We start from the raw sequence: 23927 nt of genomic DNA, 5'->3' as shown, positions 1-23927 counted from the left end.
TGGTTTTGATGTTAATATTGTTAAAAATTAAAAAAAAATTAATATTTTTTTTGCATTTCCAAACAAAAAAACACTTCAAAAAATGGGAACCCAAGCAAGCGCACACTGGATGGGAAAAAGGATCCAACACTCATTTTACAGAAAATAAATTAATTTTGACCAGAGTCATGGTAACTTGAAGTCATGGAAGAAAAACTCCTTTTTGTTAGCACAACATGTTTGTTTGAAGTGAACCAAATCAAGGCTCATGGCTGATTGACTACGGTGTCAGAGAAGGCATCCAATGCCAATTCTAATTTTGAGGAAGAGAAATACAGTATAAGCAGCAGATCAAGGTGCATCCTGGAAAGGGAGAGAAGTCACCAGGCCTTTGGTTGACAGGGTTCATGGCAGGATTCACAGCTCTATGAACTTGAATCAGTGACCTGAAAAGTGAAATCAATGGGACAAGACAAAACAAAACACAATTCATATGGTCAGTAACAAAAGGCTTAATCATTTAGTTTTAGAATTTTGAGCTGACTTCGGCTCAATTTCAAGAAAAGAAGATGATTTGATTTTCCAAACCTTGACAATGTAAGAGGCTTTATTCCCACTCTTTTCTCCCAACCCCTTGACTTTTGGCCTAGCCCCTTCTGCGCGTGCCTCTTATACTGTTGATTGACTTTTACAATTGAGATGTGAAAGGTTTTTAGAAAAGCATTTTACAGGGGGGAAAAGAGCTGGGATAGTTTTTCGTTAATGAACAAAAGGCTATTTCAAAAATATTAAGCAAATGACATAAAAGGATGCCTTGATTTTATTTTATTTTACATTAATGAATAACCAATATAATAATACCACAAAACTATTACCTGAGAAATTGTATTTAATTTAAAATACAAAGCTTTTTTTTTTTACCAATTTTTAAAATTAAATCCAATGATCAAGGAATGCCATTTTTTTTTTTTTTGTAGTCGTTGCATAATAAATTCAAAATCTCAACCATGCAAAAATTAAAGAAACCGTAATCTTAAATAATATGCATCTGTTAATAGTAAAAATGCATCAACTGCTAGTTTTGGAACAAAAGGAAGAAACGACAGAAGAAATTTTATGCATAAGCAAATTGCAAGTGCTAGATGGTATTTTAGTAATTGATAATGAGATTTGCAAATATGCACTCATTCTCTTTCTTACTGGTTGAGTGTCTTTTTAGAATTGTTTGCTTTTCAATAATGTTTTTGTTTAGAAATACATTAAAATAATATTTTTTTGTAATATTTGTTTTCATATCATCATATTAAAATCATTGGAAAGCATTAAAAAAAACATTAAATCAATGTTTTTTCAAGGCAAACACACTACCAACCAAACAGGCACAAATTTTACCTCATTTTGACATGGAACCCACATAACAATTATGATATCCAAACATTTTTATAGCCTCAGTTAGGAAAAAATCACCCCCAAAGGCATTTCCAAACAGGGCAAAATTCTAACTTTTTTTTTTTGGTCTCAGCATAAACCAGCATGAGCAGGCCCTTACTGCTATTTCTGTTTACAAAGGAAAATCCACGAGGCACCGAATGCATTTCTAAGTCCTAACTACAATAGTACAAATTCTACCCTTTGAATCATAAGCATTGCATTGTGACCAGTTTGTGACATCCAAATTGGCAACCTAGGTTTTCTAAATTTAACTTTCTAGACTAGGTACAATGAAGGCGATGGCAAAAAACAAGATCAACATGCAGATTAGAAATGTGTTAACAGTTCAATTCCAGAAAACTGAGCAAGCAACCACCAAATATGCACCTGGGTTCCATTTACCGAAAGAGCCTTGGTACTGATCTCTTCGGTACTTTGCCTTCAAGCTTTAGTCTTCTATATGCTTCTCTTATGTGGCAAGGCCTGATAGGCCCAGATTCCTTCCTCTCCGTCATTACAATTCTGGCTGTAAACCATATAAAAGAAACACATTGGAGGAAGAGTTATTCAGATATCAATATACAAACTTTTTTCCAGCATAGTAATGCATAACATGATGCGGTTCTTAAAAGTAGGTAACATCAAAGTGTTTGCCACCGGTCAGTCATCACGTAACTAGTACGATGGCCACAGAAACACCACTGTTACTTCTTCATTTCTTACTATTCTGCAAATGGAATTTAAAGAAAACAATGACAAGTAGGAAATATATGCACACCTGTTTCAACAAGTTCACCAACAAACATTTTTGCTATACCGCAAACTACAATTGTCATTGGTAAAGAAATTTTCTGGGTTCCAGTGATGCTCACTAACAGCTGCATTCATGCCATGGGAGAAAAGTAAAGAGTTCAGGTTAGCATCAATAATTAAACGAATCAACTGGTGCACAAATTAGTGACATGAATGATGCATCGCAAGAAGGCTGCATGGAAGTAATTGTCAAAAATAGCAAAACCAACTTATGCAAAACTTTATGAGGCATTTCAAGAAGGTTGAGTGGAAGTAATTAACAGATGTAGCAACTACTGTATAAGCCCAAAGGATTTCTGGCAACTTGTTCCCCACAACAGAGAAAAATATTCATCTTGCATGTATCAACCCTCAGGAGGCAGGGGGGGTATAAAAGACCACAATGTGCCCCCAAAAAATAAATTTCAAGGACGAGACAAAAAAAAAAGATATAGCATGAGAAAAGAAGGAAGATGCAAGCAATAGGAAAGCATACCCTTTTCATGTTAGTCTTCTGCAGTGCAGATCTGCGGAATGATTCGTACCTACTCATCTGTTCTTCAGTAAACTGAGCTAAAATAGTCCTGAATAAAGAAACAAAGGGAAATAGCTCAAAGAAATGCCTCCTTCTATAAATGATTAGATGAGGAAGATAAAAAAAATGGTGGCTATAGTATTCCTCCAATTAATGACACAAAGCATTTGAAATAGTTCTTTTCGTTCTTCCCAGCACTCAATAAATAAAATCAATTTCTTATCATGTCCCAGATATTTAACCATCTGTAATTTTCATGAAATAACAACCTGCGGAAAGGAAACAGCCAATAGCTTTAAAAGCAAATTTTTGCAATTTAAAAAATTGTACCTCCTCCTATTTTATATCATCCATTTGAATAAAGGCCTGACTCTTAGCAACACCAAATTCTTTCTTTTTTATTGCAATTTAAAAAATTGTACCTCCTCCTAGCAACACCAAATTCTTTCTTTTTTGAGCAGAATATCATGAACGACTAATAATTAGGCTTTCTATCAAACATTCTATTTTGCTTTTCAGATGTTGTTTCCAGAACATCACTTGCAACTGATGTTTCACTTTTCTCTTGTCATTCTGTTCTATTAAATTTCTTTTTATGATAATAGGATTTGAACTAGGATCCCTACCTTTATAATAGGAGCAATTACCATAGCAACACATAACCTAACTTTCAAATTAATGCAAAAACCATAGGATTTGAACTAGGTTCCCCGCTCATCCTACTATCTCATGCAATGTAAGGAAATAAAATTATACTGTGCTAGCAATCTGGGGAAAAATGTTGGATGGATATCATCAAATCTTACTCCCCCCATGGCCAATCTTGAAACATATAGAGAAATTCCTAGTTGTACCACGTGAAAACAAACATCTCTCTTTTGTGAGATTAATCATTCTCTTCTTTTCTGTTTTTTTGATGAAGCCAACATTCTTTTGTATCACAAAACCAAGAAAATTTGCAAAAAGATCCTACAAAATCAATCACTAACATTCTTAAATAACTGTATCATTATCGAGTTGAACCAACGTAAACAAGTTCTTGTATCAAAATAGAATATCACTCTCAGTTGTAAGCAACCAAACATGATTGAGCATCTTACAAAAGGCACAAGAATCAGGAATTCAGTAATGCATCTAGGATCATTGTTGCAGTAAAAACCTCAACGAAAGTAGTTAACTACCTCAAGTTTCTTCATAGAATAGTTAAAAGACAAAAAAAATGAAATTACCTACTAACCATGTCATCTGGGAAAAAGCATTCAGAGAAGTAACAGAGACAATTATTGCAACTGGCTATCATGTCATGTAGAAATGAACCTTTTCTAATCCCAAGCTTTACATTCTAACCTTTCTTACAGAAAGAATCGTAAAAATATTTAAGGCCTGAAGGTCTAATGGATGAGGCTATTGTTTGCGCATGATACTCTTTGCAATAAGCATGCACAGGAGATGAAGCTAAAATATGTAAAAATAAAAAATTATAGGCAATCTGAGTCTAACTTGAACTGGTGGCCAAGAAAAGCAGGAACTTTAGACACTCGACACTCAACACTCAACAGAATCATCTTGTGCCTGTGCACCAGACTATTTACTCTCTCGTATCAACATCCAATGCATAGCTCTTCTACCATGTAATGCACCATGAACATAACTGCTTAGCTCCTGAAATATTTCAGTCCTGCTATTCCCAAATCTTCAATACCATCATAACATCAACTGAAAAAAATGAAGGGGGAGAAACCAAGCCTGCCCAGAAAGCGCAAAAAGCAGAGTAGTGCACCCTTGCTCACCCTGTGATCGATTTCCATATCTCCAACATCTTACAAAGACACCCGCCCTCTTAAAAGAGTGCCTTCAAATACAGCCTAAAGCGATAAATCATTACGACAAACATGTATAACAGAAAGTTCCTAAATACCATTCTTTATTTACAAGTTAATGTACCCACAATCACAATCAAATACAAAACAAATCACAATAACAAGAAGGATAAAATAAAGGAATTATGAATTTGAAAACTTACTGCATCTTTGCCATTTTATCAGGGTCAGCAGTAGAAGCCAACTTCGAAAGCTCAACATCCATGTTATCTTCCTCCTCCTCTTCATCATCGTCTTTATTCTTTGCCTTACTTCTTGCAGAGCCCAACATGGGCCTCGAAGCAGATGGGTGGTCAGAGGAATGGGCAAAATCATTGCGGCCTCCACCGCCAAGGTCATCATCATCTTGACCACCGACAGCAACCTGAGAATCATCAGCAGCAGCAGCGTTAGAAGCTTGAGTGTCATAATCATCTTGGGCAACAGGGGATTCTGGTGGCGATTCTTCTTGCTCCACATACGCTGCCTCGAATGGATCCTTCGATTGCTTCATTGCCCTGTTAACACATTAAGCAATGTAAGCACTGAGCATTTCTGACGAAGACTTCGAGCACAAAAAACTTGAACAAAAGGATCTAAGCCATAGATTAATGAAAAGAATCCAAGGAATAATAAGATTCAAAATTGACATGAAAATTGAGTACCTGATTAATAGATTATTAATAAGGAAATGAATAGCAAGTCAAATCCCACAAGGGTTTGGGATTAGTTATATGAATGAACGATTATCGGTAAAAAAATGGTTTGGAAAGATTTTGCTAATTGTCTTGTAATTTGGGATTATTTCATTTTCTTATTTATCTGAACTGTCCAGAGATTTTCCCAGGTTCTTTTTTTTTATGGGCAACTTGAAATTTACCCACCGAGCTTTAGGCCCAGTCCAGTTTCTACCCTTGACGAAGAAATCGTATTAGCCCAAACAGCTATCATTTCTTTCTTTCTTTTTGCCCCAAGGGGTTAACACGGAATGAAGGGATCTGGAAAAACCGTCAACCCCCTCTGTTTAATAAGGATAATCATTTTCAGTTTAGTTTGAAAAACAACCAAATTAAATGTTTTTTTTTATATATAAATGAAACCATACTAAAACCGGTTTAACCGACTGGTTTCGGTTCAGTTATTTTGAAGGCATTCTTTTAAGGGGGCTGGTTTCTTCTGTAAGATGTTGGAGATAAGGAAATCGATCAAAGGGTGAGCCACTCTGCTTTTTGCGCTTTCTGGGCAGGCTTGGTTTCTCCCCCCTCAGTGTTTTCAGTTGACGTTATGATGGTATTGAAGATTTGGGAATAGCGGGACTGAAATATTTCAGGAGCTAAGTCTTGGCCATCAGTTCCAATTAGACTCAGATTGCCTATAATTTTTTTTATTTTTAAATATTTTAGCTTCAGCTACTGTGCATGCTGATTGCTAAGAGTATCATGCGCAAACAATAGTCTCATCCATCAGACCTTCAAGCCTAAAATATTCTTACAATTCTCTGTGTAAGAAAGGTTAGAATGTAAAGCTTGGGATTAGAAAAGGTTTGTTTCTGCTTGACATGATAGCTAGTTGCAATAGTTGACTCTGTTACTTCTCTGAGTGCTTTTTCCCAGATGACATGGTTAGCAGGTAATTTCAACCTTTTCTTTTAGCTATTATATGAAGAAGTTTGAGGTAATTAACTGCTTTCGTTGACATTTTTGCTGCAACTATGATCCCATATACATTATTGAATTCCCGATCTTCTGCCTTTTGTAAGATGCTCAATCATGCTTGGTTGCTTACAGCTGAGAGTGATATTCTATTTAGATACAAGAACTTGTTCAAGTTGGTTCAACTCGATAACGAAATTTGGGCATTGTTTGATATCGGGATAGTGCTGGTGGGGTAGTGCTGTGGATGATATATTTTGATTTAAAGATTTTTCATTTATAATTACCGAATAAAAACTTGTTAACAACATTTATTAGTTGAAATATCCTTTATATTACATGATTGACAAGAATCAATTTTTCCAGAATTTTCTCAAGAGAGTATTTGGCGTTGTGTTTGAAAATTGCATGATTGACAAGAATCAATTTTTCCAGAATTTTCTCACTAAGAGAGTGTTTGGCATTGTGTTTGAAAATTACTTTTAAAAAAATTTGATTTTTTTTGTTTTAAATTAATATATTTTTTATATTTTCAAATAATTTTGATGTGCTGATCTTAAAAATAATTTTTAAAAAATAAAAAAAATATTATTGACATATTTTTCTGAATGAAAAATACTTTGAAAAATAATAGTAACTACACTCTTAAATACGCTCTAAAACAACTTGAAAATAATGAAAAGATTTTTTGCCTTCTAAAATTTAAATAAAAAAAAAGATATCTTTTATTTGTATTTAAATATTTTGTTCTTTTTAATTCCAATTTCTCAGCTACAATCTAAGCTACACTATATCAATACAATTCATTCTTCAACAAGTATATATCACCAGGGAAGGAATAAAGAGAGATAACATATCGACATCTCATGCATTCAAAATAGATTAATAAATTTTAATAATAATTTTTTTTAATTTTATTTTTTAAAATTTAATTTAATTTGATTTTTATATTAATTTTGGTCTTTATTTTTATGATTATTATTTTTTAATTAAATTTTTTTATTTATCAGATTTGGTCATCATTTTTTTAAATTTATTTATTTTATTTAAAATAATTTATGAAATTATAATTTATTATTTTTTTAACTCTTAACTTTTTTTATCTATTGTATTTTATCTTCATTATTTTGATTGTTATTTATTTTATTTGAGATAATTTATAAAATTAGATTTTTTTCAATTTCATTTCCATTTAACCTTTTAATTTATAAGATTTATTCATCATTATTTTAATAAACTTAAAAAAATATTAACAAGTTATTTTCCATCTTATTTTTCATGATATAATTAAATATTGGAAAATATTTTTCAATTTATTTTTTATAATATTACTTAACATCAAAAAATAATTTAATTTTTATGAATTTATTTTTCAAAAAATTACTTTCAAAGACAAAAAAACTTTTCAACAAATATAAAAATTTCTGTGATGCTTAAACTATATCATCTCAAGCTCAATGCATGTATATACACGAATGCATGCTGCTAGACTACTAAACTTCCTGAGAATTGTATATCAAATGCTCTAGGGTTACATTTTCTTGTTACATTTATTTAGGGATGAGTTAGGCAGGTTTTAAATATCCTGACCTCCCACTCAATTGAAATTATAATTTATTATTTTTTTAACTCATTATTTTTTAACTTTTTTTATCTATTGTATTTTATCTTCATTATTTTGATTGTTATTTATTTTATTTGAGATAATTTATAAAATTAGATTTTTTTCAATTTCATTTTCATTTAACTTTTTAATTTATAAGATTTATTCATCATTATTTTAATAAACTTAAAAAAATATTAACAAGTTATTTTCCATCTTATTTTTCATGATATAATTAAATATTGAAAAATATTTTCCAACTTATTTTTTATAATACTACTTAACATCAAAAAATAATTTACTTTTTATGAATTTATTTTTCAAAAAATTACTTTCAAAGACAAAAAAACTTTTCAACAAATATAAAAATTTCTGTGATGCTTAAACTATATCATCTCAAGCTCAATGCATGTATATACACGAATGCATGCTGCTAGACTACTAAACTTCCTGAGAATTGTATATCAAATGCTCTAGGGTTACATTTTCTTGTTACATTTATTTAGGGATGAGTTAGGCAGGTTTTAAATATCCTGACCTCCCACTCAATCCATGATATTTAATTATTATGTTTTTTAATCTATTATTATTTATAATATCTATATTAATTATTATTTTTTATTAATATGAATATCTAAGTTAATTTATACATATTTTCCAACTTATTTTTTATAATACTACTTAACATCAAAAAATAATTTAATTTTTATGAATTTATTTTTCAAAAAATTACTTTCAAAGACAAAAAAACTTTTCAACAAATATAAAAATTTCTGTGATGCTTAAACTATATCATCTCAAGCTCAATGCATGTATATACACGAATGCATGCTGCTAGACTACTAAACTTCCTGAGAATTGTATATCAAATGCTCTAGGGTTACATTTTCTTGTTACATTTATTTAGGGATGAGTTAGGCAGGTTTTAAATATCCTGACCTCCCACTCAATCCATGATATTTAATTATTATGTTTTTTAATCTATTATTATTTATAATATCTATATTAATTAATTTTTTTTATTAATATGAATATCTAAGTTAATTTATACATATCTTAATTAATTTTATAAATTCTAAAATTAAAACTGCACTAGTCATAAAATTTGTGAGAGATCAACCAACTTTAAATGGCTAGTTTATTTTGAACACCCCAACTTTGAATGCAGGTCATTGGCTTCTCGATGGAGACAAGGAGATGATAAAAGCAACTTCAAGATAGATATGATTTGCTTCCGTCAGGTGATGCAATTCCACACAAAGCATCATATAAAATGATAAAACAGAGTTAGAGATGCAGTTGCCTTACTCTTTCTGGGAACCACAATAAATACAATAATCAATACACTCGAGAATGGTTTGCATGCTTGTCTCAGTAGCACCCCTTCCATTACAATCGAGTGTCAAACTCACAACCAGAAAGAAAAAAATAAAAGAAGATTGAAGAGTTAAAATTTGTTCCTGCAAAATTGAAGACCTCTCCTGGGTGACAACAATACAGAGAGTTCATAATTATGGCTTTTTCCCGTGAAGAAATGGTCTCGTGTAATCAAGTAACCCCGCCCTAAAAGGGACCTGCTAGTGGGAAGATGATGAAACCAGCATCATCACTATGTATCGAGGGATGGAAACAAGCAGCCCTATGTGGGCTCAGAAAAATGCTCTTTGTTCAGGAACTTCAATGATTGTAGCAGACCCTTATTTTTCCAGCCCCTTCATCTTCTTTTACACACACACACACACACAGAATCTCTTTCTGTACAAATGCTTTGTTAATTTCGGTAGCTTCCTGGCCCAATATTATAATTGCTTTTCTATATATTCTGTTCTGTTTAGATAAACTCTCCGCTCGTGTTGAATTCCATTCATGAGCTCTGGCATCGCCTGCCTCCTCCTTTCTCCTTTGTTCTAGAAGATTTCTGGCTCGCGTCTTTCTTCTGTAATCAAGAATTTCAATTGGTTTTTTCGATTAGGCCTTGGCCCTGTCTTGTCCTCTCTGTTTCTTTTGTATTGACCATCAATATCGTCGAAATTTATTAAGGACTACCCAAGGAATCTTGATAAATGACAAGGACTATAATTATGTCGTTGTGCTCCAAGAAACCAATCCAGATGAGACTGAGAAGTACTTCGTCAAGCCCATGTTGGCTTTAGAAACAGTCCAAATAACAGATTGACCAGGCAGATTCCCGCAGGTCCACCACTAGAGAGAGAGAGACAGAGAGACTAAAGGAGTGATGAATCCCAACACCATGCTATAAAAAGAATCAACCCATGAAGTTGCTTTCACTTTGTTATCTGTCGCGGTCTAAAGTGGGGAGGAGCAGCGCCCACTACTTATTATTCCTACGCAAATAACATCCGAAAGAGGACCTCTATATGTTTTCTTTATCCACCTCGAAAGAAACAAGTTTAAAGATTTATCTTTATGCTTAAAGCCTCCTTGTATCATGATAAATAGTATTTTTGTAAGTTATTTTCAGTAAAAAAATGGTTTGGATTTCAAAAAAAATATTTTTTTTTTATTTTGAAGGAAATATACTTTTTAAAGTTGTAAAAAAATAAAAAATATTTTATTATTCATTAATTATAATCCTTAATACTTTAATTGTTATATATCTTATTTTGAATTCTTGTTTTTATTTTTATTTTCAACTTTAACGTTTAGAATTTGATTTGATTTAATTTTTATATCAACTATGAATCTAAATTTTTTATTGTTATTTATTTTTTTTTTAATTGAAATCTTTTTTATCTATCAAATTTAATTTTTATTCTTTTGATATATTTTTATTTTATTTGAAATAATTTATGAAATTATACATGTCATCCTCTTTCAATATTTTTATTTGTCAAATTTAATCTTTATTCATTTTATTGTTATTTATTTTATATAAAAAATTTATACAATTGATTTCTTTTTAATTTCATCTCCTTTAACTTTTTTAATTTTTTAAATTAGAATTTGATTTGATTTAATTTTTATATCAACTATGAATCTAAATTTTTTATTGTTATTTATTTTTTTTTTAATTGAAATCTTTTTTATCTATCAAATTTAATTTTTATTCTTTTGATATATTTTTATTTTATTTGAAATAATTTATGAAATTATACATGTCATCCTCTTTCAATATTTTTATTTGTCAAATTTAATCTTTATTCATTTTATTGTTATTTATTTTATATAAAAAATTTATACAATTGATTTCTTTTTAATTTCATCTCCTTTAACTTTTTTAATTTTTTAAATTTATTTTTTAAATTATTATTTATTTTATTTTAAATAATTTTTAATATTGAAAGTCTTTTTTTAATCTCATACTCCTTCGACCTTTTTTCATATATTAGTTTTGATCCCTATAATTTTAATAAACTTAAAAAAATAAAAAAACTTATTTTCTAATTCATATTTAAAATATACCCAAACACTAGAAAATATTTTTCAATTTAATTTTCATATAATTATAAAAAATTCAGAAATAATTTATTTTTCAAGAATTTACTTTCCATAAAACCTCTTTACAAAAAAAAAAAAAAACACTTTATAGCAGACAAAGAGAGCCAAGTTGATTAAATTATTGCTGGGAGTCCTTAAAACTCTTTTTTTTTTGTTCCTTTTCTTTTAAGGTTTTGTTTGGGAAGCTGAAAATATTTTTGTAAAATGATTTTTTATTTGACATGAAAGTATAAAACTCTAGGAAAAAAAACTAATTTAATGTTTCTTTAACACAAATATATTTTTAAAATTACTTGGAAAAATACCGGAACCCTAATTTCAAAATGACTAGATGTGGTAATTAATTAAGTTTTTTTTGTTACAATAATCAATAGCAAAATAAAGTCCAGGCCGTTGTACTTGGGAGCATGGATTAGTTTCAGTGATTGGATAAGCAATGTGTCCCATAGCAGCGTCCGAAGTAACGGGTTGTTCTAAAAGTAATAATTATACAGAATCCATGATCACTGTGCAAACATTTCCCTTGCTTGTAAAGAAACAATCAAGGCGCCCCCTGTCAAGGAAAAGTGGAAAGCAAAGCTACCTTGTATGAATGCAGTGTTGCAACCAATGATTAACGGAGTCAACAGCATTGGCTAGCAAGCTTGAACGTTCATGTTTCTGTGTTTGTATATAGACATAATCTGCAATCCAAAGCTTGTGATTGAGTACAAAGCTGATGAGATCTTAATTAGGTGTGCTGGAATGAAAGAGAAGCACACAAAAATCACTAATCACTAACAGGATCAGCACCCCTACGCTTAATTAAGCTAGCTGTGCTTGTAGTAAACCAGCACCAGCAAAGGCTATAGCTAGCTAAGAAGATGCTGCGTCATTGATCATCCTACCCATTATTGATAAGTAGTATCAATAATTTGTCAACTTGGTGCAATGCGATTTCTTTTTTTACATTTTTTTTTTTAATCTTTGCAGGGTGATGAAAGCCATGAATGATAAACACGGCGCAGAAAGCTGACGCAGCAACACCAGATCATTGGTTTGCAGTTGGGATAAGACTACTCATGCTAAGAATCGAAAACATTATAAAAACAAAGGTTAAGAACTAGATTTGTGGGTGTTGGCTGAGTCAATCAACAAAGATGTTTGGTGTATTGGTTTGAGAAATAAAGATTGATCGAGTTATGAACATTGAATAAAGAGAAAGAAAGGGCTAGAGGCACTGGATCCACTAATGATCATGGAAAAACAAGAATTTAATTAATCCATCTAATTTAGTAGTCTAGCTACTTGATCCAGCTTGAAGTCAACTTACAGATTATGTGCTGGTGATCATTTTCTTTTTATATAATATTTTTGTTGCTTTAGGATTTCTTCTGTTGTGTCAAAGAAAAGTAATAGAAAGGGCAGATATGTAATAACGAAAGATTCAAATAATGGCTGATGAAACGGTCTGATTGCTCCACATCTTTATGCGAACATTTGCTTTTGCTTTCTTTCTTTTTTTGTTTTTGAAGAAAGCAAAAGATGGAACCAAAAAAATATACTGAGCCAAAGAAAAAGATGACCTTGGATGCTGCTGTTAATGTGCTACAACTTTGCCTTTAGATTCCTTAGATCATCTCTTTCCTCTCACTATGTCACACCCACAAACACATCTTCATTTATCTCGATGTGTTTATTCATGTGTGACATCAGTTCAGATGGTATGAAATGGACTGTTTTTATTTCATTTGATAAATGGGATGCTGGGTTCTCTAGAACCCATTAAATATTGTTTCTCTCTCTAAATCATTCAAACTTCTAGCATGGCTGCTTCTAACACGAGGCTTGCCTTCTTCTCTTCTCTACTTCTTTTCTTTCTGATCAACTATTGTCAATCACTTTCCTCGCATAATACCTACCTCAAAAGACAAGCTTCAATCCTGGTTTCTCTTAAACAATCTCTTGAGTCATATGATCCTTCACTTGATAGTTGGAATGTGTCAAACTACCACCTTCTGTGCTCTTGGACTGGCATCCAATGCGACGACATGAACAGGTCAGTGGTTGCTCTTGACATATCCAATTCAAACATCTCGGGCACTCTCTCACCCGCGATCACTGAGCTTCGAAGCCTTGTCAATCTTTCGATCCAAGGAAACAGCTTCTCTGATGAGTTCCCACGAGAAATTCACAAGCTTATAAGGCTTCAGTTCCTCAACATATCCAACAATCTGTTCAGTGGAGAGCTTGCTTGGGAGTTTTCTCAGTTGAAGGAACTTCAAGTGCTGGATGTTTATAACAACAATCTCAATGGCACACTACCACTAGGTGTCACTCAACTCGGCAAGCTGAAGTACTTGGATTTTGGCGGGAATTACTTTCAGGGGACTATCCCTCCAAGCTATGGAAGTATGCAACAGCTGAATTATCTGTCGCTTAAGGGAAATGATTTGCGTGGTTTAATACCTGGCGAGCTTGGTAATCTTACAAGTCTTGAGCAGCTCTACCTGGGGTATTACAATGAGTTTGATGGAGGAATCCCACCTGAGTTTGGTAAGCTGATCAATCTGGTTCATATAGACCTTGCAAACTGTAGCTTAAGTGGACCGATACCTCCAGAATTGGGCGGCCTCAACAAGCTAGACACCCTCTTCTTGCAAACGAATGAGCTCACTGGTCCTATCCCTCCTGAACTAGGCAACCTGAGCAGCATCATATCTCTTGACCTCTCAAACAACGCCCTAACAGGAGATATTCCACTAGAGTTTTCCGGGCTTCGTCGCCTCACCTTATTGAACTTATTCCTTAACAAGTTACATGGAGAGATCCCTTATTTCATTGCGGAGCTACCTGAGTTAGAAGTCCTGAAGCTTTGGCACAATAACTTCACTGGAGCCATTCCTGCAAAGCTGGGAGAAAATGGCAGATTAACTGAACTTGACCTGTCAAGCAATAAGCTTACCGGATTAGTCCCTAAATCTCTCTGCTTAGGAAGGAAGCTGCAGATACTAATTCTGCGCATCAACTTTCTGTTCGGTCCTCTGCCTGATGATCTTGGCCATTGTGACACTCTCTGGAGAGTTCGGTTGGGGCAGAACTATCTGACTGGATCAATCCCAAGTGGTTTCCTTTACTTGCCAGAACTGTCACTGATGGAGCTGCAGAACAATTATCTGAGTGGACAGGTTCCACAACAAATAAGCAAGACGCCATCTAAACTTGCGCAGATGAATCTTGCAGATAATCGCTTATCTGGGCCACTTCCTGCATCCATCGGAAATTTCTCCAACTTGCAAATTCTTCTGCTCAGCGGAAACCGATTCACGGGGGAAATTCCATCTCAAATAGGTCAGTTGAAAAATGTCTTTACATTGGATATGAGTAGGAACAACTTGTCTGGGAACATCCCCCCTGAAATTGGCGATTGCCGTACCTTAACTTACTTGGATTTGAGTCAGAACCAACTCTCAGGCCCGATTCCAGTTCATATCACACAAATTCACATATTAAATTACCTTAATATATCCTGGAACCATTTGAACCAAAGTCTACCCAAGGAAATTGGGTCCATGAAAAGTCTAACCTCGGCAGATTTTTCTCACAACAACTTCTCTGGTTCCATACCTGAATTTGGACAATATTCATTCTTCAACTCCACATCATTTTCCGGTAACCCTCAACTCTGTGGCTCCTACTTGAACCCTTGCAACTATTCATCTACGTCTCCATTACAATTCCACGACCAAAATAGCTCCACGTCTCAGGTCCCTGGAAAATTCAAGCTACTTTTTGCTCTTGGACTTTTAGGATGCTCTTTGGTATTTGCTGTTTTGGCAATCATCAAAACCCGAAAGATACGAAGAAATTCGAATTCCTGGAAGCTCACAGCATTCCAGAAGCTGGAATTTGGATGCGAAGACATATTGGAATGCGTCAAGGAAAACAACACCATAGGGAGAGGTGGAGCTGGCATAGTCTACAGAGGTTTAATGCCAAATGGAGAACCAGTAGCAGTCAAGAAGTTGTTGGGAATAAGCAGAGGATCGTCTCATGATAATGGCCTATCTGCAGAAGTACAAACATTAGGCCAAATTCGACACAGGAATATAGTGAGGTTGTTGGCATTTTGTTCGAATAAAGAGACCAATTTACTTGTATACGAGTACATGCCAAATGGTAGCCTAGGTGAAGTTCTGCATGGGAAGAGAGGTGGTTTTCTCAAGTGGGATACCAGGCTGAAAATTGCTATTGAAGCAGCGAAAGGCCTTTGCTACTTGCACCACGACTGTTCTCCTCTAATTATCCACCGGGACGTCAAGTCCAATAACATTCTACTCAGCTCAGATTTTGAGGCTCATGTAGCAGATTTTGGGCTTGCCAAGTTCTTGCAAGGCACCGGAGCTTCAGAATGCATGTCTGCAATTGCTGGCTCTTATGGCTATATTGCTCCAGGTACTCCCTTTACATATGGTTTTTAAAATAACTCGAGAATGGAAGATCACATACAGTAATTTTAAATTCATCCAAATGAATTGGGCACTAGAACCTGAGACCTCTTGGCTTCGGTGATATGACATACACTCTTCGTTGTGTCACTAAGTAAGCATTCTCGCATTTGCCTTTGACTTGGTGTCATGATTGGGTTCTCTATTAATCTGGTTTAATTGTTCTTTTAAAACATTAATTGTGTGTGTTCGACTGGAAAATAAATATGTAGAGTCTGTTCTCGTTTTAGATCTGCAATAAGAACAAGTGTTTTCTTCCCTGGACCGAAGTCGCTAGCAGAGTCCCATGTGGAGTCCAAGAATGGTAAAGGCTCCACTAACACAAAGGAAAATTCTCCCTCAAACTTTTCCTCTTGCTTTAATCCACACTATTAGTAGTGGGGTTGTGAGCTTTTGTATTGGAAACCATAAACAAATCTTCACTCATGCCAATCACTAGCTGCCCTTTTTGACCGAAACCCAGAAATAGGAGCAACAGCAAGATCCACATAAATCCAAGCAATACCTCCTTGAGGATCCTGATTGGGATCTATCTAACTTTTACTTTCCCTAAACCCCAAAAAAATGAAATATGTGTACGCAACACAGTTATTAAAGCACAAGCTGCCTTTTCTTTTTTAGCGTACACAAGTTGTTACTTTACCTTGGGAGATGAGTTGAAAACTACTTTTTCTTTATCAAACAACAGTACATGTCACAGAGATTCACCATTAAACTTGACCAAAACAATAGTGCATGGTTACCCTCTTTTAAATAAAAACAATATTTCTATTCTATCACATTTTCTTTAAGATTATCACTTTGAAACTTAGGGCTAAGCAATTTCTTGTAACAGAATATGCATACACATTGAAGGTGGATGAGAAGAGTGATGTCTACAGCTTTGGAGTTGTACTGTTAGAGTTAATCACAGGCAGAAGGCCAGTTGGGGATTTCGGAGAAGAAGGGCTAGACATTGTTCAATGGACTAAGACACAGACTAAGTCAAGCAAAGAAGGGGTGGTTAAGATTCTGGATCAAGGGCTGACAGATATTCCATTAATTGAAGCAATGCAAGTCTTTTTTGTGGCGATGTTATGTGTTCAAGAACAGAGTGTGGAGAGACCAACAATGAGAGAAGTTGTTCAAATGCTTGCAGAAGCTAAACAACCCAACACATATCACAAGCAGTGACTTCACCAACCTAATGCAACATATCATAATCATTATAGAAGCTGTTAACAACAAGAAGATATAGATGATTGATTCAGTACTGATGAGGAGTGGTGAATACTGGGGATGACTCTGCTCAAGCAGTATAACCAGGCCCATCATTGCAACAGTTACCATTGATAGTATATAAATCATTGATGGTGTGTTTTTCTTTTTGAGAGGGGCTACTAATTAATGCTTAAAAGCATATTTGGCTCTATTATTGTGCATGCATTTGGTTAATAGCCAAGCTGTGGTTATCTACGAGGCGTGTTTTGTTTTGTTTTGTTTTTGTCCAGGCATGAAAACAAGAACAGGAAAAGATGAACCGCTGGCAAACCTTGATTGTAATTCCTGGCTTCATTATTATGTCATCATTTGGATGGTATGTCTAAATGATTTGAAGTTTTGCTTTTATTGCTCCGATATTTGACTCTTTTTTTTCCCAGCCAGTGCTTTAGACACTTAACTATAGTATTTATGTTAATCGCGTTTTTCCTGGTTAAATATTTTTTATATATAAAAAAATTATATATAAAGGCCTTTTTAATGCATTTTTGTAGTTTAAAAGATTTAAATGTAAATTAAAAAGTTTATGAATATATATATATATATATAATCAAATCAAATAAGAATTATATATACTTATAGATAAATAAAAAATCTTTAACAATAATTAAAAATAAAACTTCAAGTGATCTAAGTTTAGGTGTTGATAATGCATTGATGGACACATTGAAGTTCTTGAAATTGGCATCCGTTGATAGTCAATTTGCAAGCCAAGGCGTGTTATTGATACCTAAGAATAACGGAGAGAAGTAGAATAACGGAGAGAAGTAGAAGTATGGTTATGAATGTTTTTTAAAATATTTTTTATTTATAAATATATTAAAATAATATTTTATTATTATTTTTTAAAAATTATTTTTAATATCAGCATATTAAAATATCTAAAAATATAAAAAAATATATTAATTTAAAATAAAAGAATATTTTTTTTTTAAATGCTCTTGAAATGCAAAAACAAATAGGGTAGCCAAAAGCTTTAGGACTTGTTGATGCACGACAATAATTTTTTTCAATTAAATATTGAAAAATAGGATTGAAAAATAAATTTAATTAAAAAAATCAATCTGGGTTAACTCGTAAAACTTATAAGTTAGATCATGAGACCAGGATAATCTCATAAAAAATAAATTAAAACAAGTTATAAAACTCAATTTTCAATCGGTTTAATATTAAAGGATAAAATTAAAAAAAAATCAATTAAAAAACAAACTCAAGTCAATATATATTAATTTATCAAATTTGTGATTTATATCATAAAACCAAAATAACCTTATAAAAATTAAATAAAACAAATATGAAACTCAATCTCTTGGTAACCCATCATTAAAAGAGAAGATTGGGAAAAAAAAATAACAATGAACAATACTATAAGAGAAAGTAAACAATAAATTCATCTTTTCTTTTAATTTTTGTTAATTTTTGTTAATATCATAAAATCAAAATAATCTCATAAAAATTAAATAAAACAAATATGAAATTCAATCTCTTGCTAACCCATCATTAAAAGAGAAGATTGGGGAAAAAAAAACTAACAATGAACAATATTATAAGAGGAAGTAAACAATAAATTCATCTTCTCTTTTAATTTTTGTTAATTTCATGAGAGTGGGATTTAAAATTAAAACGAGGGATTTATGATTTTTTTTTTTTTAACAATTTCTCCAGATGGGGCAGTAGAAACTGAATGGGTGTTTTGGAAGGAAAGAGGGAAAAGAAGCATAGAGAGGGTGATTTTATTTGATGTAATGGTACTGGAGTCAAATTTTAGAAAAAAAAAAGTTAATTACAGTGGTTATGGATATCACTTCCCTGCTTTTCTCACTTCCTTCACTCTTACTTTTTTTTTAAAAAAAATTCTCATTCTTTTTTTTTATTACTGGAAAAAAGAAGAAACTTTATTTAACATATTTTTTATATCAAATAATCTTCAAATTATGCTTAATTTTTATTAATTAGAATTGAGGTGATGGGATTTAAAATTGTGATCACTTGATTTATAAAATTCTAATATAATATGAAAAAATTATTTCAATTCAAAAACTTAAATTATTAGATGGGTTTCAAGAATAATTTTATATTATTTTTCTAATATTATTTAATTAAATCTTTAGATAACAAATTATAAAATAGCTCTAATTTATTCCATAAAAATATGTTTATAATTTTATTTTTCAAAACTTTTAGTCATGTAAAATATTTTTTCTTACAAATTTAAAATTTAGTTGGTAGATATTATGAATTTTATGAATACATCACTCATAAATCATGATTTTTATTTTTTGAGCGGTAAAGATCATATACTCTAACTCATAAATTATTGCTAATAGTTTAGCATTGTTTTATTATACGATTAATTACTTCAGTATAAATTAAAGGTGTATATTATGAACTATAAATTATTATAATCATAGATAACATTGGTAATTATAGATAACAATATAAGTTAGATCCTCTAAAATATATTATTTAAAAAAATATTTAAAATCAAAGATAAAATAAAATTCTTTAAATTTAAATTTAAATTTTTATTATTTTAAATTAATATAAAGTAATTATTTCAGAATTTGAAATTGTAGAGTAATTAAGATAAATATTTAATATTGAGAATTGGAAAACAAAATAGATAACACTATCAAAAAGTTTTCTGCACTGCATTATGAATTAGATTAATTTTTTTGTTGAACATAAAAAAAACATTCATATGTTGTTAACATATTTGTAGAAAAAATTAAATTATATGGGGATTGATTTAATATAATTTAGTCAATTTTATATGTCCAAAAATAACTTGAATAACTGATTATTTGACTAAATTAATACAAAGTAGATATATAGTTTGACTAAAAAAATAAGATGATATATTTTTAAAAATATTAAAATAATAAACATATTGAATTTACTCAAATTAATTTAAGTTAACATATCAAATCTCCTATCCAAGTTATGAGACTTTGATAACCTTATAGAAATTAAATAAAAATTATTTAGTCTAATTTTCAATTAACCTAAAGTTAAAATATGAAATTGAAGACAAGATTTGATTAGAAAAATGAACCGAGTTCACCTGAGATACATACCAGACTTGAGTTATGAGATTAAAATAACCTTATAAAAATAAAATTAAAATAAATTATAAAAATCAATCCTCAATTAACTCCATGTTACAGTATAAAAAAATAAATTAAAAAAATATGAAAAAAATACTTGAGTCAACTTGAATCAACACCAAACCTATGATTCGTATTATAAGACAAGGATAACCTCATAGAAAGTAAACCAAATTAAATTATAAAATTAAATTTTTAATTAATTTAATATTAAAGAATGAGATTGAAAAACAAATATTCGATTAAAAAAACTCTAAGACAACTGAGTTAACTTACAATGTAAGTCATGAAACTGTAATAATCTTATAGCAAAAAAAATAAAAAAATTATAAAGTTCAATTCCTAATCAACCAATGTTTGAGCATTAAATTAAAAAAAAATTAATTAAAAATATCTTAAAATAACTTGGGTTAACTTGCCAAACACAAGTTTTGAAATTGAAATAACTCCATAAAATAAAATAAAAAATAATTATGAATTTAAATTTTTAATCAATCCAATATTAAAGGATAAAACTTTTTAAAAAATATGCAATTAAGAAACAAAAAAAATATAAGTCAATCTTAAGATTCAATTAAAAAATATCCTAAAAATTAGTATTTAGTTTTGTGTAGGCACTGTAGCACCGCCTGAAAAAAGAGACAGTATCCACTTTAAAATTTTTATATATATATATATATATATATATATATATATATATATATTAAAATATTAAATCACTTCTAATTTCACACGAAAATTAGAAAAAAAAAATCACAGCAAAAATCTAAAATTACTTTGTATTCTTAACCTAAAGAGCTTATTTTATAAAGATGTTTAAGTAATTGATATATATTAAAAAATTATAAAAAACCTGAAAAACCCAGCAAAAATCTAAAATGACTTTGTATTCTTAACATAAAGAGTTTATTTTATAAAGATGTTTAAGTAATTGATATATATTAAAAAATTATAAAAAAACCCTAAAAACCCCTCACCCACAAGAAACTTTTTTTAAAGGGTCATAAGTAATTATTCTATAAAAAAAAACGTGATAATAATTAATTAACATCCTTTTTTAATGTAATTATCAAGGGTAAATAGTAGTTTTTTTGTCAAATTAAAACATCTTTTTTAGCTTTTTTTTTTAAATTGTAATAATCTAAATTTATCTTAATTTTATAATTGAATGTCCAAAATAAAAAGATTAAAAAAAACATTAAAGACTGAACATTTAATTGAAAAATTCATATAAACTTAGACGCCTAGCTTTATCCCAAAGCAAAACTAATCCCTAAAAAAATAATTTCTCATTGATTAAACAACCGAGTCTTCTCCTGAACCATTCATTTATCTTTCTTCCATAATATAGAACCTCTCAGCACCTGTATTCTTTTTCAGCATCAGTAAAACATAACGAATCTGCAGCAGCAGCAGCAGCAGCAGGGGGGGAGGCAGAATTGCACAAGACGGGTAATCCCTTTGTTTTCCTCTTCAATTCCCAGATTTATTACATCTCAAACCTTCACTTTGCTTTGCCTCCTTACCCTCTTCCCTTTTCTCTATTGCTTACTGTTTCTTGTTATATAATAATCATAATGCCATTTTACTCTATGTTGAATCCCATTACTGCCCCGATGTTTAGGGTTTATAGAAACTTGCAATTGTTTAAATCGATTCGTTTTACAGTAAATAACAAGTGATCAATCCAGTTCAGTTCAGGTTGCTTACAAGATGTCCCCAAAAACAGCACAAATCCGCCTTGTGAGTTCGCATCCCGAGGTTTATGAACCGTGTGATGATTCCTTTGCGCTTGTCGATGCGCTTCTAGCTGATCGAACTAATATACTAGATCATTGTCCCAGATTATGTTTGGAAGTGGGTTGTGGTAGTGGTTATGTGATTGCTTCTCTAGCTCTTATGCTTGGACAGGAGCTTCCTGGGGTGTACTACTTTGCCACTGATATTAATGCTCATGCACTGAGAGTGACCCGTGAGACGCTGGATGCTCATGCTGTTGATGCCGAGTTATTGTGCATGGATATTGCATCTGGGCTTGAGAAGAGGTTGGCAGGAATGGTGGATGTGATGGTTGTCAACCCACCTTATGTTCCGACACCTGATTATGAGGTGGGTCGTGAAGGAATTGCGTCAGCTTGGGCTGGAGGGGAGAATGGTAGGAGTGTAATTGATAGGATATTGCCTGTAGCTGATAGACTTTTGTCGGATAAGGGATGGTTATACATGGTTACTCTTACAACAAATGATCCTTCACAGATATGTCTTCTGATGAGAAAGAAGGGGTATGCTTCTAGAATTGTTGTCCAGAGATCAACAGAAGAAGAGAGCCTTCACATCATCAAGTTTTGGCGTGATTCTGATATTCAATTGGATACAAAGGAGATCTTAACGACTAACAAATCGGTTCCTGCAAGGGTCAAGGACTCACTCGTTTCACAGTTTTCTCAATTGTCATTCTGGAGAGGTACCAACAGCAATTGTTTATGAAACAGAAGGTAAACAAAAAGTTTGCATTTTTGTCTTCGGATATGTCACCTTTTCTTGCCTGCCATTTCTATATTTCTCTCATAGTTATCTTAGACTTCGGTGTATATGATTATTTTGGTGCCTGCCAAGGGGTTTCATGTCAGTAAAAACTCAGATTTTTGCAATAATCTGTAGCTCCTCTCTTCTGTATCGATTGTCTACGCTTTCTCTCCATCATCTTACTTTCTTTGGTGATTCGGAGCATACTTCAAAATTGTGGTTTCAGGAGGCTTTTTAAAACAGATCAGGATTGAGGGCTGGCCAAACCATTCAGTGAACTTGATTCCATGTCTAGTATGCTCATCTATTGTTTACATTTCCTTTTCCTCATTTCATAAGATAAGAGAAAAGTCAATTAAAGAGTATAAAAATGAAATGAAAGCATTTCTTGCTAATGGTATATGAGATTTGAGAGGTCCAAAGATGGAGAAAAGAATGATAGCTGAGTAGCCTGCTCAAGAAGGCGCATCATGAGTCAGCATAGCAGAATAACTCAATTTGCCTGAGCCAGGTGAAATTCTTCCAAGATACCATGCAGACAAAGAAATAAGAATAGAATAGGACCTTCTATCAGAGATTCTTAGCTCAATTCTGATAAGAGGCAACAAGGAACAATCCAACAGAAAGTAAGCGTCAGCCCCCAGCAAGATTATTTAAGAAACCACCAATGAGGAGTGGAAATTTCCTCGTCTTACCATTCTTTTTGATAATTTCTCTTTCCCCTCATGAGTATTACTAAATTATCTACTTTTTACTAATTGTTTGATTTCCCATTTTCCAGGCAAGTTGATAAGGTCGCAGGTAGCCTTACATTTGAGATGACCATTTTTGCACTCGAGGGTTATAACAGAAGTTTGCAATCCACACTTCGAGCTAGTTTCAGAGTTTATGGATCTCATTGTTGAAAAACCTCTCTAGAGTCCCTTGTCGGCAACCTGGTTGTTGGAAAACTTCTTTTCTTTCACTGATACCTGAACCTAAGCTCATTTGCTGGTCTCAGATGCGTCGAGTCCGGACTGCTGCTGAAGATCATTCTATTAAGATCACGGCATTTATGGTCTGTTGCTGTCAATCAATTCTATGATTTATGGCAAATGTTTTCAAATGTAATGTCAAAATCAGACACGCCACAGTTTGCTTACAACAAATTTAACTTTCAGTTTACATGGTGTATTCATAATGAAAACAAACCAAAAGAAAATCCGAAATGATTGGAAAGAAGAAAGAAAACAACCCT

The 23927-nt window shown here is 32.0% G+C and overlaps 3 protein-coding genes across 11 annotated transcripts; 2 read left to right on the top strand and 1 right to left on the bottom strand.

Moving 5' to 3' along the window:
- Positions 1–108: 108 nt before the first annotated feature.
- On the bottom strand, positions 109–5447 carry LOC105110825 (transcription initiation factor TFIID subunit 11-like). Of its 4 annotated transcripts, none has more exons than XR_839537.1 (7): positions 5262–5447; positions 4761–5114; positions 2699–2786; positions 2189–2288; positions 1798–1936; positions 568–664; positions 109–425 (listed from the first exon to the last, which is right to left on the bottom strand). XR_839537.1 is itself a non-coding variant. In XM_011005995.1 (6 exons), exons 2-5 carry the CDS (start codon positions 5108–5110, stop codon positions 1809–1811), a joined length of 666 nt encoding a protein of 221 aa, XP_011004297.1. In that variant the 5' UTR covers positions 5111–5114; positions 5262–5447; the 3' UTR covers positions 109–425; positions 1798–1808. The 4 variants fall into 4 exon arrangements, 2 of the variants coding, with proteins under 2 accessions (XP_011004297.1, XP_011004296.1); XR_839538.1 differs by having other exon boundaries at positions 568–653; XM_011005995.1 differs by lacking the exon at positions 568–664.
- A 7354-nt stretch (positions 5448–12801) lies between these two features.
- LOC105110824 (leucine-rich repeat receptor-like serine/threonine-protein kinase BAM3) lies at positions 12802–17434 on the top strand. Of its 2 annotated transcripts, none has more exons than XM_011005993.1 (2): positions 12802–15762; positions 15922–16616. In XM_011005993.1, exons 1-2 carry the CDS (start codon positions 13116–13118, stop codon positions 15954–15956), a joined length of 2682 nt encoding a protein of 893 aa, XP_011004295.1. In that variant the 5' UTR covers positions 12802–13115; the 3' UTR covers positions 15957–16616. The 2 variants fall into 2 exon arrangements, with proteins under 2 accessions (XP_011004295.1, XP_011004294.1); XM_011005992.1 differs by lacking the exon at positions 15922–16616 and adding an exon at positions 16633–17434 and having other exon boundaries at positions 12805–15744.
- A 3979-nt stretch (positions 17435–21413) lies between these two features.
- On the top strand, positions 21414–23852 carry LOC105110822 (S-adenosyl-L-methionine-dependent methyltransferases superfamily protein). Of its 5 annotated transcripts, none has more exons than XM_011005991.1 (3): positions 21414–21616; positions 21866–22659; positions 23472–23852. In XM_011005991.1, exon 2 carries the CDS (start codon positions 21878–21880, stop codon positions 22649–22651), a length of 774 nt encoding a protein of 257 aa, XP_011004293.1. In that variant the 5' UTR covers positions 21414–21616; positions 21866–21877; the 3' UTR covers positions 22652–22659; positions 23472–23852. The 5 variants fall into 5 exon arrangements, 4 of the variants coding, with proteins under 4 accessions (XP_011004293.1, XP_011004292.1, XP_011004291.1 ...); XM_011005990.1 differs by having other exon boundaries at positions 21833–22659; XR_839536.1 differs by having other exon boundaries at positions 21415–21616; positions 21856–23316.
- The last annotated feature ends 75 nt before the right edge of the window (positions 23853–23927 follow it).

This window comes from Populus euphratica, unplaced genomic scaffold (genome assembly GCF_000495115.2).
Source record: "Populus euphratica unplaced genomic scaffold, PopEup_1.0 scaffold265.1, whole genome shotgun sequence".
Lineage (NCBI taxonomy): Eukaryota > Viridiplantae > Streptophyta > Magnoliopsida > Malpighiales > Salicaceae > Populus > Populus euphratica.
Note: the sequence above shows the minus strand (reverse complement) of the source record. Positions and strands in the feature narration are given on the sequence as shown.